The 17,953-nt window shown below is 43.2% G+C and overlaps 2 protein-coding genes across 4 annotated transcripts in view; one reads left to right on the top strand and one right to left on the bottom strand.

The window, feature by feature from the left end:
* Positions 1-11,410, top strand: part of Paqr3 (progestin and adipoQ receptor family member III) — a 30,386-nt gene extending 18,976 nt beyond the window's left edge. The window contains exon 7 of one of the 3 annotated variants that reach the window (XM_006534876.3): positions 4,610-11,410. The gene's annotated coding sequence lies outside the window, so the exon portion shown is untranslated. The remainder of the gene's footprint in view (positions 1-4,609) is intronic. The other 2 variants (NM_198422.3, NM_001359910.1) reach the window with 2 other exon arrangements.
* Bmp2k (BMP2 inducible kinase) overlaps positions 1,726-17,953 on the bottom strand; it is a 93,377-nt gene continuing 77,149 nt past the window's right edge. The window contains exon 16 of the mRNA NM_080708.1: positions 1,726-6,031. Coding sequence (NP_542439.1) covers positions 4,638-6,031 — 1,394 coding nt within the window. The 3' untranslated portion in view covers positions 1,726-4,637. The remainder of the gene's footprint in view (positions 6,032-17,953) is intronic.

Raw genomic sequence — 17,953 nt, 5'->3', positions numbered from 1 at the left:
GGTATTCCCAGCACATGCCGGGCCTGTGTGCTTTCTTAATACACAAGAGTTCCAAGACATCTTGGCTCCAGCAGCAGTATTAGCTGTGCTGCCTGTGTTGCTTGAGCCAGCCCGTCCTAGAAAGGAAGTATTCAATAAACATCTCGAACAGTGTATGTTCCTCCTTGGAGAGACTGGGTTTTTTTTTGGTGTGTGTGTTTTTGTTTTTTTGTTTTGTTTTGTTTGTTTTTTGAGACAGGGTTTCTCTGTGTAGCCCTGGCTATCCTGGAACTCACTTTGTAGAGCAGGCTGGCCTTGAACTCAGATCTAAGTAACTGCTTTGCATTGGTTACTGCTTCAAAACCCAAGTCCACTCATACCAAACAAAATGAACCTGCTCACACCTGAGAAAGTGTACAAGCTACCAATCAGATTCCAGATTGTGGAATACTGCATTCTAAGCTGAGAATGCAACTCTGTCACCCAAGTTAGAGCACCAATCTTAAACATAGTCCATTTCTTTAATATGCCAAAGCCTCTTTTATACTTAAGATACTTAATCAAATTAATTAAAATAATGCTAACAGTCTTTTAAATTAAAAAAAAAAAAGCAAAAGCAAAAAACAAACAAAAAAAACAAGGTACAAATTAAAACCTGTGGCAGAGGCGTAATTGAAAAGGCTAAGCTCCGTGTTCTGGCCTCCCAAGCATGACACTGGTAAATTTGTGACACGTGTGTTATGAAGTATTCTTGTTGCAGAAAAATCAGGTCAAGTGCATTTTCTTAAATCCTAGCCCATGAACTCTCCGAGAACAGAGCACAAAACTGAGACAGAATCCATGATGAGGGTGGAAGAACTGAACAGAAGTTTGTCATGAAACGTTTAATGATACAAATAATAAAAATAAAAACTCCAAAGACATTGATTATAAAGAATAAGCAATCCATTTGGGATTTATTGCATTTAAAGAAGGCTGATTATTAAAACAGTAGGTATGATAAATACAGTAAGAAAATAACTTTAAATCTCAAACAAAATAGTGAACAGAATTCAAGACTAAGCAATATAAAGGCAATAAGGTAATAAAATTAGTGCTTTTCTGGGTACAGGGGAAGCAACTGAATTCTATTTCAAATGTCTCCCAGCTACATTTGAGGGCTTAAGTTACTTTAGAAAGCATGTTTTATAACAATTAGAAATATAACTAAGGATATAAACCCGGTTTATTTAAAGATTAAAGTTATTAGCTTAGTGGTACATAAAAGGCTTCAGAAAATTCAAGTTTAACAAAAACATGGAAGTGTAATCAAAGAAAGTGCACTTAAAGCTGTTTGCCAGCAATTAAAAGGGATCTTCCAGGCTGGAGGTGTGGCTCAGCCCTAAAGCGCTTGCCTAGCGTGTGCGAGGCCCTGGGTTCAGTTCCCAGCACCGCAAAAGAAAGAACAAGTGGCTACTACTCCTTCTATTAATAGGATGACCTTTCAGTCACAAAAAGAACATAGTAAGGAAATCAGTTCTCCCGAAAGTAGCAATGTGAATTCTAAAAAAAAAAAAAAAAAAAAAAAAAAAAAAAAAAAACTAAAAACTAAAAAGACTAAAAACCTAAACCAGACCTAGCCCTCTGTATTTTCATCTATGTCTTCCTTTTAGTGGCTTTTGTAAACTCCCTCAATAGGCGTGAATGCTCTTAAAAGAAACAACGATTGCCTTTTTAAATTCACATTAATTCCATAACAGAGAGCCGTGGTGTGCAAGTATCTTTTTATCTTAGTAGAAAACAACACCGAGTATAGATTTTTTTTTTCCCAACAGTCATTTGCTATTCTCTCAGTAGATACATCATCTCACAGTAGACCATCAGTTCAGAAACTGGATGTAATTTGATGACTAGTTTTGCTTAAAAAGAAAAGAAAAAAATAACAGAGTTCACTGTGCACTCTACAGGTATTAAGCAAATATACCCAAACTTCCCGTAAGTAGTGATATTAATACACGTGCACCTTCTAACAATGCTTTAGTGAAGTACCCAGGCCTGGATGGCCGAATGGAGAGGAGCCAGAGTGGGCACCACCTTAGTATCTTCCATCAGGAAGATGAGAGGAGTCAGTTCCTGTTAAACAGGGTAGCACTGACTGCAAAGTGCACACATCTGAGAGCCAAGTGATTTCCTAACTGCCCAGGACACACAGCCCAGGGGAGGAGCACTGCAGTGCTTAATATTCTAGCCAGTTCCATTCTCACCCTGCTTGGAGCAGACCTTTTCTCCAGCTACATACTGAGCAACCTCTGTGCTGTGCTGTACTAGATCCATTTCTTCAATGCCCTAAAAGATTCTCTGGCGACACTAACCTTTTATTGACGTGTTCAAAGTGGAGCAAAGGGTCCACTTTTTAAGAAGATTCAGAGTTAATGAGCACTGGTAAAGCTTCTAGCTGACAACTCTGGGTTCCTCACGTGACTTCCCTTTGATGTTCAAGTCTAACGGGTTTAGTTAGAACTGCTTTGCATACTTAGAAGCACAGGGCACACCCAAATGACATTCTTTAAGCCAGAACTGGGCCAGCTGTTGAGTGAGTGTTGGGTGCTGGTAAGTGGGGGAGCCAAGTTCTTGTGAGGGAATTCGCTACCTAAGGCTCAGCTGTACAGAGTGACAGTGGCAGCTGACACTGAAATTTAAATGGAGTCTCCTCAGCTTGAGAAAATGCCTCTAACAGCAATGCAAAGGAGCTACCCATTGGACCTCCAATTAAATCATCTGTCCAATGAGCGGGTTCCAAGAGGAGTGTCACCTGCTGGGCTGTCAGAGGCAATGTAAACATTTTAAGCTGTGGCAGAGTTGTTTCCTAAGAATTTGTCCAGAGTAAGCTGGAGGGGTTGTTGTCAGTGAATCACCTTAAAATATTCAGTGCATTGAAAGGCAAGTGGAACTCTGATTTCATATTCACAACTCAGAAGACCACATCAGTTCATCATTACTTTAAAAAGCAAGCATTACTGAATCTGTTTTGTAGCTTAAAGGGTCTACTACCATTTGCGTTAGTTAGATTAATTAACCTGAGAACCAGAAAAAAAAAAGGTGCAAACATAGTCTCTGCCTTTGGCACAGGACAGTAAGTGGTGCAGCCCGGTTCTGCGTGGCATGGTGTGGCCTGCTCCTGTCCACACTACCCCCACTGAGTTTGCAGAGGAGGAGACAAGAAATATAAAAGGACCATGCCTTGGTTATGTATTTTGCTTCTTTCCAAGTTCTGAACTCTGAAAGTAGGCAAATGATTTACCTTCTGGGGCACTAAAGTTAAGAGGTTTTAATAAGATTACTCATTAAGGTACACTAACTGGGGGCAACTTAAAATATAGCAATCAATAGCAATAGCTGTTGACCTAGAAACTTCAAATGCTCATCTGTAAAGAAGCTAATCATAACTTACGACAGACACAGGACGCACGGATAGTACATTCACATTAACTGATGTATAACTGCTATCACTAACCACAACTACAAAATTTCAAGTTTCTTATTATGACTGGTGATATTTTTTTAAAAGGCAATTTGGTAGCTTAGTTCTTTTCACTACTGATGCAGTCGGGTAGCAGAATTAAGCTCCTAGTCCCACCACCCAGTTCTTCCATCCACTGAGGGTCTGGCTGTCCATGCAGAGTCTGTCACTGTCGGAGCACCCTGAAGGAACTGCAGCCCAGGACTCCCCAGTGCTGGATGAGGGTGGGGCTGGCAGAAAGTAGGTCAGTAAATGCAACATGATTTTACATTGTAAACTTCTTTAAAAATTAAAGTTTCAGCTACATTGTTTCTGAAATTAAATTTCTATATAACCTGCCCCCCCCCTTCTATCAATGTACTTCAGTAGGGGCATGATGATAAAGGTTTTGGCAAATACCCATTCAAAGACAAAGTCTTTCTGAAGTACCAAATGTTGCTTTTCTTTTTACGTATCATTCTTTTACATTTTTTTCAAATGCCAGATATTTCTCTTTGTATTTTTGTTCTAGGCATTCCACATTGTAAAAATTTATTTTTGACAGATTAGAAACTGCATATATATTATCATATACATGTTTTGAGCCATACACCATAGAAGGGCTAAAGTGAGTTAATATATACATTATTTCATATACTTATCATTGCAGAGTCCATTATTAATGGCACTTGTTTTGTTTTGTTTTTTAATGAAACAGTATTTTTAGGCACAACAGTCAGTTTCCTCTGGCTCCACCTTACGAAGCAGTGTATGAAGAGCACTCGAGGCTGTTTCCTCATGGTGGAAGCATTCATTCAGCCCCAAACGCTGCATCTGGGGTGTGCACCTAGGTGACATGTGATATCTGAAGTGATAAGCTTTCTTGTCCCTCAGCGGCTACACAGCAGCTTTCCCAGGGAGCCCACGGGAACCTCTGAGCTAGCTGTCAGTAGCAAAAGCCCTTGGAACTTTCGATTTAGGCCTCCTCCTGCTTGAAGAAGGCATCCACTTACTACCCTGTACAAACAATTCCATTTGGTTTATTTAAAAATCACCTATCCTGATTAACCTGTGAAGAGTGTATGATATAAACAACTATACAAATACTTTTTCTTCCAGATTCATAAAACTATTCATACTTTTTTGAAACAGGAGTTATTGCTGAGTCCACCTGAAGTATCTACTGTTTAGAAGGAAATGGAGCAGCACCAAAGGGGTCTAGTTCGACCGGTTGGGACTGTTGTGGAGTGACACTTTGCACCACGAGTTCTGTAAAGGGCACGGCACCAAAGTCATCCATTCTCAATGTCTCTGCGCTGTGGAAGGACCCGTGTACTGAATTCTGTCGCGGCCTCCCAGGCAAAATGGTGGTGTGATCAACGCAGATGTCGCTTAGGCCCTGATGGGGCTGGTGCCACAAGTCTGGAGGATGAAAGGGCTTGGCACCGAATGGGTCCAGCAGACTCTCGTCAGATGGCAGGACACTGGCCCTGTCTTTGCCATCAGTCAGCGCGACGCTGATGTTCTCCTTGGAATCGGAAATGGTTAAAAACTCATTGCTGCTCTGGGAGTCTCTGCGGCCCACCTTCTTGTGTCTGCGGGCCCTCTCGGGCGTGCGGTAGGGGGGCTTCAGCGTCTTCTTTGCGCTGGTAGGGGTGCCGTGATGGCGCTTCCCATTGCTTTTGGACACATCCTGCTTTGTGCGTCTCTGGCGAGAGGAGAGTTTCTGCAAGCTGCGCTGCTTGACTTTCTGCTGCTGCTGACTCCCAGTTATTTCCTCAAAGGGCACGAGCCCAAAAACATCCTCCTTGCTTTCACTTTTACTGGCTGACACGGAGAAGGGCTGGAAGGGAGTGGAGCCAAATATATCTACACTTCTGGGCCGTGCAGGCAGAGGCCGGGCATCTGGCCCCACCGCGGGCCAGTCCTGTACGCTGACCTTCTTGTTGAAGGGTGCCTTTGTGAACACGTCGAAGTCCTCCTGCTCTGGAAAAGCATGCTGGGACAGGTTCTTCCCATCCCCTCTGTGCTGCAGGCTCTGCGGAGCAGGCGCTGCAAAGAAGGGAACAGCGCCAAACACATCGAACTCCTGACTGGGAGTCAGCGCATCAGCAGGCGAGCGGGCCGGGGTCAGGAGGGCTGTGTCTGGGGCCACGCCAGGTTTGTCCCTGCGCAGGGAGCTCGTGTCTCCTCTCTTGGTCTTTGCCTGTTCACACTCTGAATCAGAGCTGTGTTTGTCGTCCTCTTCCTCATCTTCAGAGTCCATCAGCAGAGGCCTGTGACCCAGGTTCTCCGGCTCAGTGTCGTCATCATTAAAGTCCCCGTGTTCTCCCTGTGCGTCTTCATCCTCTTGTTCTTCTTCACTGCTCTTAGGAGAAGGGGGGTCTGATTCGAAATCACTTTCAGAATCATCATGTCCCTTTTGTACTTGACCCCTAATTACGGGATTCTCGGAGGTTTTCTTTCCGGCTCGCTGATCTTTACATAGTGGACTTGAGCCTCCATTTTTGGTAAGGTTTGCAGTGATAGATTTTTGATTTGGAGAATGTTCCGTCGTTTTCTTTTCAGGAGAACCTAAAAGTTCAAAGAGAAATCATTACAGTATTCAATATTTCAGTATCTTCTTAAACTGAACACGTGGCATGCCATGTCCGTCCAGGGAGTAGGCACAGTTACTAGTCTCTGGCCATGTCCTGAAATGCAGACCGACACACTTGTCTCTCTGGACATGTGGCACAGACCCTTGGGACAAAGAAACTGCATCCACAGCACCATACAGGCCCTCGATAGGACAAGGGTACTGACGGTCCTCTCCACTCGCCAAGTAAACGTCTTCATTTCAACCCCGTGTTTGTCCTCTCTTTACTAATACCCACCTGCCTGCGTGCCCTGTGTGTGCTGTTTCTGCACTTTGCTTTCCAGAAACGGATGCTTTAAGGTAGTGTGGATCTCTCCCACACAGACTGATCAAAGCTAAGGACCAACTCGGGCACAGGCACTATCAAGGCACTTCATGAAGTGACTAGCACATGACTAGCACATCTTTAAGATGCCTTAGTTTACCTGAAAATGTGCTACCTTCCTAGTATCCTGCCCTACTGAACAGAATGTTTCCAGAGGTGAGAATCAATTTGTATTGACCCAAACTACAAACACTTACCTCTTCCTCTCCTTATGACTAAGATGTTTTGTCAAACAGTTACTGAGGACTGAAGTACAATATGTAGTCGTGAAAACTAACTAGCTGATGGTAGAGGAACTGTTCACGTTCCTCCGACATGGCCGCTCTGCAAAGTCCACACTGTCAAGTTCTGACAACTCTGTAGCCCACACTCCTCCACCAACACCTCCTTAGACTAGGAAGTTCCCCACAGCCCTGTCCTCATGTCTCTCCCTCTACAGCCTAGCCAGTTGTAAACTGCAAGCTATATGCCTCAGACAGCAGTAGTTCTGGCTGACATTCATCTATTTAGCTGACATCTTCATGGGAAATTCCAGTCTAACGTCTCTTATGCTTATTTCCCGAGACTATGCATCCTACCAGTACTCGAAGGCAGGAATTCCTAAGGGTATCAGCCCCCTTTTAGGATATCTTCATCACCAGGTCCTCTAGATTACTGCACCTCTAGCTACACAGATCCTCCAGCCAGCAGACATCAAGACCATCTCCTCCTGCGCATTCATTCATCCATTCATTCACTCCCTTCTGTACCCCTCACAACGGAACTCGGAACCTCCATTATATGGCTAGCTACCTATCAGAAATCTTTTATTGGCCCTGAGACGTTCCACCCTGTGTGTGGTGTACTGTCCTGTCTTGCCTTCAGCTACAACTCTGATGTCTTCTATGGTACTACCTATTACACGCATAGCTGAATTCTTTCTATGACAGCTCGGGAACTGAGTAGCAACCCAGGTCCTTCAAACTCGCTATCAGAATGAGGAACCCAGCAGACATGAGGGAATCAATGATGCCATGCTGGCCTAACATCTCTGCTGCTCTGTAGCATCACATCTTACAACTCACCTGATGGACCCAGCCCACAGGACAGACCTCCAAGACTACCCCTGGACGATGCCCTGCACACGTGGTACTTGATGAACTGGTAGAATCCTTGACTGCAGGCCTGCTCCAGTGTTGTGGCTGGCCAACCATCCCTACTTATCATATCTCATCGTCCTTACTCTCTGTTTCCTAGCTCTGTGCACATGTGTAACCAAAATGACTGCTCCAAGAGTGGCAACTGGTATATATAGAAAGGGATATCATGACAATTCAGACACTATAGGGAGGTACTTTTAGCTCAGAATTCAGTCACTTGCATTTTCTTACTACCTTTAACAAACAAATGTCTGTTTTCAGGAGTTTGCACTCAGTGTCAGTACTCAAAACATTTCCAATGTGCTGGAAAACTCACAGGAGGGAAAATGGGTGCATAAATCCAAGCCTACACCTCCAGCAGTCAGTAAAGACCTCCTTAAGGAGAAGGCAGGATTGAACCATGAGAAAGAGCCGTACAAAGGACAAGCTTCTAGCTGCTTCAGATGAAAAGCTCTGGGACCTTGAGATAGTGAAACTGGGATAATGTGGCTGGAACATGGTCAGGAGGGGGCTGGGCCGCTACACTGCTCAGAACCCATGTGAAAGGCTACACGTTCACACGGGCTTTGTAGCCTCAGTGCTGGGAAAACAAGGAATATCCCCTGGTGCTCCCTGGCAAGCCAGTCTAGCCAACTATGGAAGTTCTAGGGCAGTGAGAGACTGTAGGGAGAGGTGTGTGTGTGTGTGTGTGTGTGTGTGTGTGTGTGTGGTGGGGGTGGGAGGTGTTCAGAGAGCAAGAGCACGTGCCTTTAGGACTGACACCCTGAGTTTAGTCCCTGGGATCCTCGTGGTGGGAGAGAGAACTGACTTCCACACGCTGTGCTCTGACCCTCAAAGGTGGGTTCTGACAAAGTGTGCACACACACTCTTACAGTAGCCAAACGCAGGAATACTTTCTTCAGGTGGAGAGGACTTGGGAAGTGACACCATGTGGTCCTCAGTGTCCACCGCAGGTGGGAAAACGAGAGACAGGAAAGAACGTGAGATGTGGCTACTGTTCACATGGGAGGAATGAATTAGGAAGCAATCAAAGCATCATTCTGAGACCCCGATGCACGTGTGAAGCAGCTGTGAAGTGATTTAATATGAGGCTGAGTTTTAGCTGAAGAACACAGGTCTGGAAGGTATCACTTTGTAATACACAGAAAAGGCCACAGCCTTCGGGATCATCACCTAATAAGATAAAGAAAAGAACGTGCAAAGCTGAGCCCAAGGACAGAGACCCAGGAGTCAGCCAAGGAAGACAAGCTGTGTGCAAGGCAAGCTGGGAAGTAACAGCCACAGCCGAGCAAAACCAGGTGGGCACAGTGGCCAGAAGCAAGACAAGTGCTTCCAGGGGGAGTGGCAGATACCTGAGCCGCACGGGGCAGCTGTAAGCAAAGGGACAGAAAATGGCCCTCAGAGCCCAGTCATCTTGTGCAGTTTATTGCAAATCTTGACCTTAGTGAGGCACGAGTGACTGGGAAGGATACTGCAGACAATGCATCAGACTACACTTCACCACACAGGTCATCTTCTGCCCGGTCCTTCAAATTAGCTAAAAGCTTCAGTGTTATTTATCATCCCAACAAACCAAAACCCAATGGACGCAGGTTCACATTTTCACTGTTCACCCATACACTGTTCCTCTGACATAAAAAACAACCAAAAGACAGCAACAAAAAATTACCTTTGAAGTAATGCTGGACAGTCATGGATTTTTGTTGAAAACAAGACACACATGGTTCCAGAGGAGTGAGTTACCCTCACTCAATTTCTTAAGAAGACATTTAAGCTCTCATGGATGGCCATGCGTACACTATGCACACTGCCCAGACACCTGGGGGACCATCCGATGATTCATCCTGGATCAAGAATGAAACAGGTCATGTGGTCTCGGGCAGCTAAACCTATGAAAGGATGCACCTGGTGCTCTGCCTTCGTACCAAAGAATCTAATTTGATGAAACCAAGACTGCCCCCACATTTGCGACTCTCTACCTTTATGAAGTGTAGCATGTTAACCTGTATAAACAGATTAGAAGGCAAGGACTTGAGTAAATGCCACCCTGCAGCTCCTCTAGAAACCTCTCTATCCCCAGGGGCCTTCCAGATCTCTGACCACAGCAGGACTCATGGAGAGATCATCCAAAGCACCTTTCTGTTCCCATCACACCCCGAGTCCACTCTTCCCAAGATGACTGTTCCATTCCACAATGGCTCCATTCTGTCTAGAAGACACCAGCCGCTTTCCACTCTTCCTTCTGACCACCCTTCCTCAGCTACTTAGGATCAGATCGACAGAAGCAAACCTTCCTTCAGTGTAAAGAGACACACAGAGCCACTTTCACAACTAACTGTGGACTTACTTCTGTGTGGTTTTCTTGCCATCTTCATGGACCCTCTCAAGTGCCAATGTAACCCACGGTTTCTTGAGAAAGCTTGCTAAGATGAGGCATGTGCATCCTTACCGTCATTAGAATATCTAGGCTGTTTCTCGTTTCCCCACAGTTACAACAGAAAAACCAGGAGCCGTGCGTGTTTTCCTTCAGAGAACAAAAGGGAAAAGCCACCTCTTTCAGACGTTGCTATCACTCTAATTCATGCACTATTATTTCCTTCCCACAGACAACTAACAGAGCTAAGAAAAACACCCCTCCAGGATGACAGCGACTCTACTCTTAAAACATGAATGAAATGGGGCTAAGAACAGATTTGTACTTCATTTGCCTTGTTAAGAAAGCACCAAGGGAACACCTGGGGAATCTGATGCCCTTGTCTGGCCTCCTTGAAGACTGCATACATGTAGTGTGCAGACATACATGTAGCCAAAACACCCGTACACCAACAATAAAAATAAATCTTAAAGGGGGAGGGTACCAACAGTGCCTGACACTACATGAACTCTTCCTCATCATCTGCAGCAAGAAGTAGATTAATTCACTTCCCCTACCATACTCAATCAGCTTCTGTAACGTGTAGGCGCCATGGGTGAATCTAAGTGCGAGGGAACACATGAAGAAGCAAGAACAGAAGAAGCAATTCTTGGCCAACAAGAAAAAGAAAGTGAAAGGAAAAACAAACAAAACAAAAACAAAACCACAACACTGATCTACTTGAGAACTGATCAAAATCAAGTATACAAGCAAATATATATGCACATACCCAGAGTCAACTTGTAATCCTGGAAACGACATCTCTTTAAATATACATGGGGACACAGTGTAACACGTGGGAAAGAAGTGCTTTCAAAATGAGCAGAAAAGTCACAGCCAACTCCAGAACTGGTTTGTATAGACAGTGATTTTACTACAGTCTCTCTCCTTCTTAAAACTAAAGCAACAATAAAAAGCATTTATCATATTCCTTTTTATCCTGTGTTCTCAGACTCCACAGAGACATTCTTTAAATGGTTCTCCATCCCCCCCCAGTGCCTGCTCCTTTGTAAGCTATTTGAGTCAAATGCAGTAATGTGGCCTCTGCAAACACGCCACCAGCATCCATGCTACCAAGTCAACACCAGCTCACAGTTAGACCTCTAGCACCATCTGCTGAGGAGGTGAAGTGCTGGCTGCAAGTTACAGTAATCCTGGATGGCTTTCACTGTCTGCAGCAGCCGAGCTAGTCAACCGCCATTTCATTACTGTGGAACTACTTAAGAGCTGAAATATGTAAATTATACAAAAACAAAATTAGTTCTAGAATCCTTTGGCTTTGGAGGTACTGTTACCTCCCACAGATACTCAAATCCTGACATTTGTGTGCCTTATGAAGAATGGAATGCATGTATAACCTACTACTTCTTCCTGCGTATCATCAACCATCTTTGTATAGATGAGTTACAAACTCTAATACAGCATCATGCTACCTCCATACATTCTTGTTTGTTTAGGGTGTGATAAGAACGTGCCCAGGAGAGGTGCATCTTCTTTTAGTGTTTTTAGTCCAGAGTGGGCTGGGTCTAAGGGTGCAGAGAGCCAACTGTTATCTTACAGCTTTCAGCCCTTTACTACAGCACAAAGACAGCTCCCCCGCTCCTCGCCAGCCACCCAAAGGGCACTTCAAGCTGGCTATAGTACCTTAAGTTATAATATATATAGTTACTACTACAAAATGACTTCTAGCTAAAAACTGCCCTCAGCATATACAAACCATTTCTTTGCTTAGACATATTCCTCTAGTTTGAGAAAAAGAAACACTCAGATGCTGAAATAAATAGAGTCAGGACAATGCCTCAGATATTCCTATTTGCTTCTGGGAACAGATTGCTTCTTCCCAGCTGTTAGATTAAATAATACATATTTGATTTATTATGAAATTTAATCAGGATTATCTCACTGCTAAAGTTAATTTCCTGAGAGTATATCCCGAACATGCTGCTTTGAATTTCAGGCTCTCCTGTAGACATAATCATCTGAGATTTGTATTGTTAATGTAAAAATAACAGTTTGAAGTGGGGGGGTGGGGGGATGGGAACACTCCCAGTAAGTACTGGGCAGGTTCCTCACAGCTCAGACACCCTGAGAATGGATCCTCTCGGTTACACCGTTAGTAACTGACAGGGGGAGCATCTGGTTTCATGGACTTAGCAGCTTGTCTTATCTGGGCCTGACTTTCCTGGGAACACAGCAGCGCTGGTGCACGATACAGACAACACCTGGCCACACCATTCTTTACTCTTGCTCCCTGCCTGGGAACAACACACTAAAATGATCAGTCTTTGGAGTCTTCTAGCAAGATGCACTGTCACTGCAGGGGACAAAAAAGCAAGCTTAACATTTAGGTACAGATTTAATAAGCAAGTGGCAGGGCCAAATCTTTATGGCCAAGCTATTATTTATTAATAAATAGCAGTAAAATAATCATTTGAGAGCTATTAGTTAAAATACTTGTCTCCCAAATAAGAAAATAAATAAATCTTAATTGAAACATATTAAATAGACTTCCAGGGAAAATAGTAATATATTAATATGTTCCACATTTAAGTAAGAAAAACATGAATAAAATTTTAAATTAGCTCAGATTCCAAGTAAAACCGTCATTCCCAATTTTAAGAGAGAACATTTTCAGAAATTCAACATTGTGAAGAGTCCGAACAATTTCAAACACCGAGACTTTCCCCTGAAAGACCTTACCTCAGAAGCTCCTGGACCAGAGTGGGCTCTGGACACAATCCACGTGCAGAAATGTTTCCCTACCGCCCCACCCACCCACACACATACGTCAGAAATTAGAGCACGTTATCATTTTGTCAAGTGTTGTTTGCATCCCAGTAACAGTGCAAGTTCACTCAGACCAAAAGCCTGAGAATATGTGACTAGGATAAGCAATGCAGATCTGAGGAGATCAGTAAAAGCCCTAAGTTTTCAAGTGTTAAATATCTTTTTAGTTTATAAAGTATCCAGCATTGAAATCCTAATTTAAACCACGAGAGCCAGGAGAACCTCGCTGAGCAACAGGAGAGAGCAAGCACAAACTCCAATTATCCTTCTGACCAGAGCCACTGTTCACCTCCCACACCTCGTGCACCACACTGTCAGTGATGGAATGTGCCAATCACTCAGTAACCTTAGCAACATCTCAGCATGGACTAAAGAAGTGGAATAACAACTGTTTGGTGTCTACCTAAAAATATACATACAACATAAAGTCCTCTTAAGCTAAATTAGAGAGCTGCTTGAAGACTTATAGTTTAGATGGTTTCATTACTCAGTGACTTGCTTCTTTAACCTGCAGAATGAATGGCATTATCGGCCTCACGGCTTTTATTAGGGATTAAAGTGAAGACGCAGAGAGACTGTGGGCAGCAGTCATGGCACTTGTAGGTACTCTTCATGGAGCCCTAACTACACACTTGTGATGCCCCAGGGAAGGTGTCAAAGGGTCAAGATATTTACTGCAGCACCAGTTCTCCACATTCTCTCCAACTCCTCACTACTGACTTCCCAATACACTGGGATCTGTAAGGTTTGCTCTAAGGTTTGCTATGATCTATGCTAGAGATGTCTTTCTCTTCCATTTGAAACACATCTTCAGAACTGACTTGCCATGTCCACAGGCCATCATGCCTTCCTATTTCTTGAAAGGTTTAGTCTAGTACCACTCAAATTTCAGTTCTTGGGCCTTCTCTTACATCTCTTCACTGTTTTGGAATTATAACCCTGTTTCTTAGCTTCAACTGTATCCTGAACTCTTTCAATAACAAGGGATTTGTAGACATACATTTAGTTCAATCTCTCTTTACACATGAGGAATTTGATAGTTACCAGAGTTTGGAGCCACATATATTAAAGCCTCAGTGACTTCTCCTGCTGCAGACACTACCTTCGAACTCTGACCTGTAAACTCTGGACTAGCGTCACCAGGCAATGTTCAGCACAGTTTACCAAAGCATTGCCAAGTACGACCAGGAGCTGGCCTGCCTGCTTCCTTTTGCCCCCTATGGCGGCATGCCATAACAGGGGAAAGTACTACCATATGGGTACTTGTTGTTTCTGCTTCAACAGTGTTTGAACTGAGCTGTTCCTTAAGGGTTCTTTATATATCTTTTATCACGTTTGCTTTGTCTTTCATGGGTGAGTAAGACAGTGTTTGACTTCAAAGCACCTTAGCAACCTGTGAGACACTGCTCCTCTGTCACTCTGAAGGCTCCATGCCTCCTCTGTCACCACATCTGACAATGGGTGACAGACACAACTGTATGTGTGTTGGGCAGGGAATGGGGAAGGGGAGGAGTGTGGGGGGTTCTGAAAACAAGCTTACCTCACCAAACAGATGCAAAAACAGGAATTCACCAAAAGAATGTTGAGAGAATAAACTGACCAATTCTGGGTTGTAAGTTTTCACAAAAGACAATTTCTAGATGTTCAAACTTCAAAGGTATATTCTTGCACAAGCTAAATGGAACCTTTAATACTCAATCCAAATTTGGAGGGGATATCTAACACAGCATTTCTTTGGCTGGATATTTATACAGTGGTTAACAGTATTCTCTTAAACACTTCATTTAAGAAGTGAAGTCCTAGTTAATGCTTCACTATTTTAAATCAATCCTGCAAAGTATATACCTGTAAATTCATAAACTACCGAAGAGCCACGTTGCTGAAAGTCCCCTCCTCAGGGACAAAGCACATTTGCCACATTCTGTCTACACTGCAACTCTTCCCATTTCGTTTCCGCTCAAAGGGCAAACAGTTGGCATCCTTTTAATCATGTAAGAAGCTTGCTGTGTCAAGGAAATTTTGTTTCAATGCTCTTTTCTTTAGTATCAGCTTATAGAGGATAAATGGCTTGAACTGCGATTGTAATTACATGCCGTCTGTTGTCCTATCATCCAGGCAGAGGAGGGGAGGGGCACTTTAAAGCACACTGTGAATTGGAAGCATACTGCCTGCCGTCATTTCCCAACAATTTATCATGTTAGGCCTCCGGATTAGTGGATTAGCAAAAGGTTTTATGAGAATCTGCAGGACTGCTCTGAAGGCAGGCCAAGTGGCAGAGTCCGAATGCAAGAAGACAACCACACAGGCTGTGAGCACTATTTCCAAACACAAGATGCCATAAGATGGGCCATTTTCTTATCTGACTGGTGGTGCAGGTTGTCTTCCATTTCATTTTTTAATTGCTTACTACTATTTATGCTACTCTTTATGGAAGAGTTTAACATCAGAACTGGATTCCTACTTATTAATTATGTGACTTAAACAAAGTAACTGGCACCCTCTGAGCCCGTTTCCATAGAACATATGGCAGATTTTAATTACGGCAAATAATATTGCCAACATCTTGAAAAAGAAGTCCTGACCATCAAGAATCATAAACTGACTCTAAAGGAAGAAGTGACATACCTCATCACTTTACAGGTAGGCCAACCTTCAGACCCAAGTTCATTAAACCTGGACCAAAATACAACTGAAATGCAAAGTAAGTGTGAAAACCCTTCAAATACAATTCAAGAACGTCAGTGACTTCCAGTATGTTCCAGAAGGTGAGTGTATCATTAAACAGGACTGTCTGTACCAGAGTCAACTCAGAGAGTCACATTTCCACTGTCTTAGAAACTAATGGGGAACAATGTCCCAAAGGAAGGAAAAGGAGAACACAGTCTTGTGCCTGAGGGGTCTGTCTTGCTTGCTCTCAGACAGGGCCTCACTTTGTAGCCTATACAAGCCTTCAATCTGGAATCCCCTGCTTTGGCCTGAAGGGTGCTGGGATCATAGAATGTGTCACTGGGCTCTGATATGCTGTTGGACTGAGGGACCATTGTGTCACTGGGCACAGAATAGCATTTTTGATATCCAAAGGGGAACTAATGAGTTGGGAGGAAACTGAATGGCATAATAGTGATTACAAGAAAATTGCCAGATTTGTTAAGGGAGATTTTAATATACCATTAATATATAATTATGTATAATAAGTCTGTGAGTTCCAGGACAACCTGGGTTACACAGTGAGACCCTGTCTTAAACATTAACTAATTAAGTAATTCAAGTATCTGGAATTTGAACCTTTAATCAAAATACACTAGAACATGTGAGAAATTAAAAATACTTTAGTGAATGACAATGTATTAAAATGTACATATACATCTTAAGTGTATGTATACATTTTAATATATATTTATATATATATATATATATATATATATATATATATACATTTTGCGTGCGTGTGTGCATGTGTACGTGCATGCATGCGTGCATGCGTGTGCATGTGTAATAGCAGTGCTTAAAAAGAAATCCTCAAGGCAAGCTCCTGAGCACCTGGGCGTTAAATACAGCAGTTTGGAGCTGGCAAACAGCTCAGCAGGAAAGGGTGCCAGGCTTGACAACCTGAGTTCAATTCCTGGAACTCACAGGGTGGAAAGAGGAGACCATCTTCCCCAGTCACCCTCTGACCTCCACTATGGCTCTCACCAACACCCACACACACATAGTCACACATACATGCACAAAAAAAATAAAAGTAGCAACAACGGTGGAGGAGAGAGACAAGGTTCAGAGACAGAACACACCTGGAATGTTCTGTAATGTAATGTGTTTTAAACCAAAACACATTATGGAAGAGTTATTGCCAGGAAGTCCATGGCTGATTGCTCCCTCCCATGTCTCAACAAAGTATCTCTACACTTCCTAATAGTTGCCCAATAGTAATTATCTATTTTAGACTTTTTATTTTAAGTAAACTTTGAATCTACAAAGTATCAGGATACCATTGCTGTCCCAGCGATCCCTCCTAGGCCGGTCTGCTCCGTCACTGACTTTCCAGGCCTAACCACTGCAGTATTAGTAATGCTCTCCCTGCTGACAAGTCCTAGAGTGAGAGCCCTCTCATCCGAACTGCCCCGGTTCTAGGAAATATTCAGAAATGCCTTTTACGGAGAGCCGGAACGGTTTCAAACAATGACTACTACGTCATTATTGGGTTGGTTATTGGGCAAGATCAAACATAAGCCAAGCTCCCAACCCTCAACAAGTTCACATCTAACCGAATACACACAAAGTTCAACAAAACCACAGTGACACCCAAGCTCAGATGTGTGAACAAACTGCCAATTACAAAAGTCCCCACATCAACATGTGTGTGCCCAAAGAGCACCCAGGAAAGGCCCTCCAAGTCCCAGCTTCAGGCCCACCCACTCCCCCAGTGTCCCTCGGGAGTGGCTTGCATGGGGATGTGCATGCAAGCATAGGCAGGACAATGGGCTCCAGCTGAAGAGGAACAACAACAACAATGCACTGAAACTGCTTCCTGCATCAGGAACTCAAGTCACTAAGTCCTAAGATCCCTGAGAAGTGATGAGCATTTTTGAAATACAAGAAAAATAACACACTTTTGACTAAGGGTACTGGCAGTGTGAGGAACCACACAGAAGGCTGAGCAGATACACAGCTAGCTAGCTGTTCCTGCTACAGATACTGCGTCATCCATAAAATTAACAATGAAAGAGCAGTAAGCAGAAATGCAGGAAGACAGACAGAGAGCAAAGATAGAATACGGAATATGACAGTAATTCCAAACAATCTTGCTAGGGGTTCTGCATCACACAATTACTTTGAAATTACTAATAGGAAAAATTTTACATAGTAAGTTGCAGCAGCGTTCAACTTCTGAACTAAAATCAAAAGCATGAACATAAGAAGCGAAGTTAGTGGCATACCAAATACAAAATCATTAAGACAGTTATAAGAAATGATGCATATGCTAGGAAAACATCAGATTTTTAAGCAAAAGCTAAGTATAAAAGTATTTTAAGTATATTTTAAATATAGGAGATATTTTCACGTGTGATTTTTTTTTTAAGTAGAGCCCAGTAACTGGTGAAAAAAAACTGCATTTCCCACTTTGGCAAACGTACAGCAGCAACTCCGTAGGCCACACGTTAGGAAGATTAGATGGCTAACAGTTACACGCTTC

The sequence above is a fragment of the Mus musculus genome, chromosome 5, assembly GCF_000001635.26.
Source record: "Mus musculus strain C57BL/6J chromosome 5, GRCm38.p6 C57BL/6J".
Lineage (NCBI taxonomy): Eukaryota > Metazoa > Chordata > Mammalia > Rodentia > Muridae > Mus > Mus musculus.
Note: the sequence above shows the minus strand (reverse complement) of the source record. Positions and strands in the feature narration are given on the sequence as shown.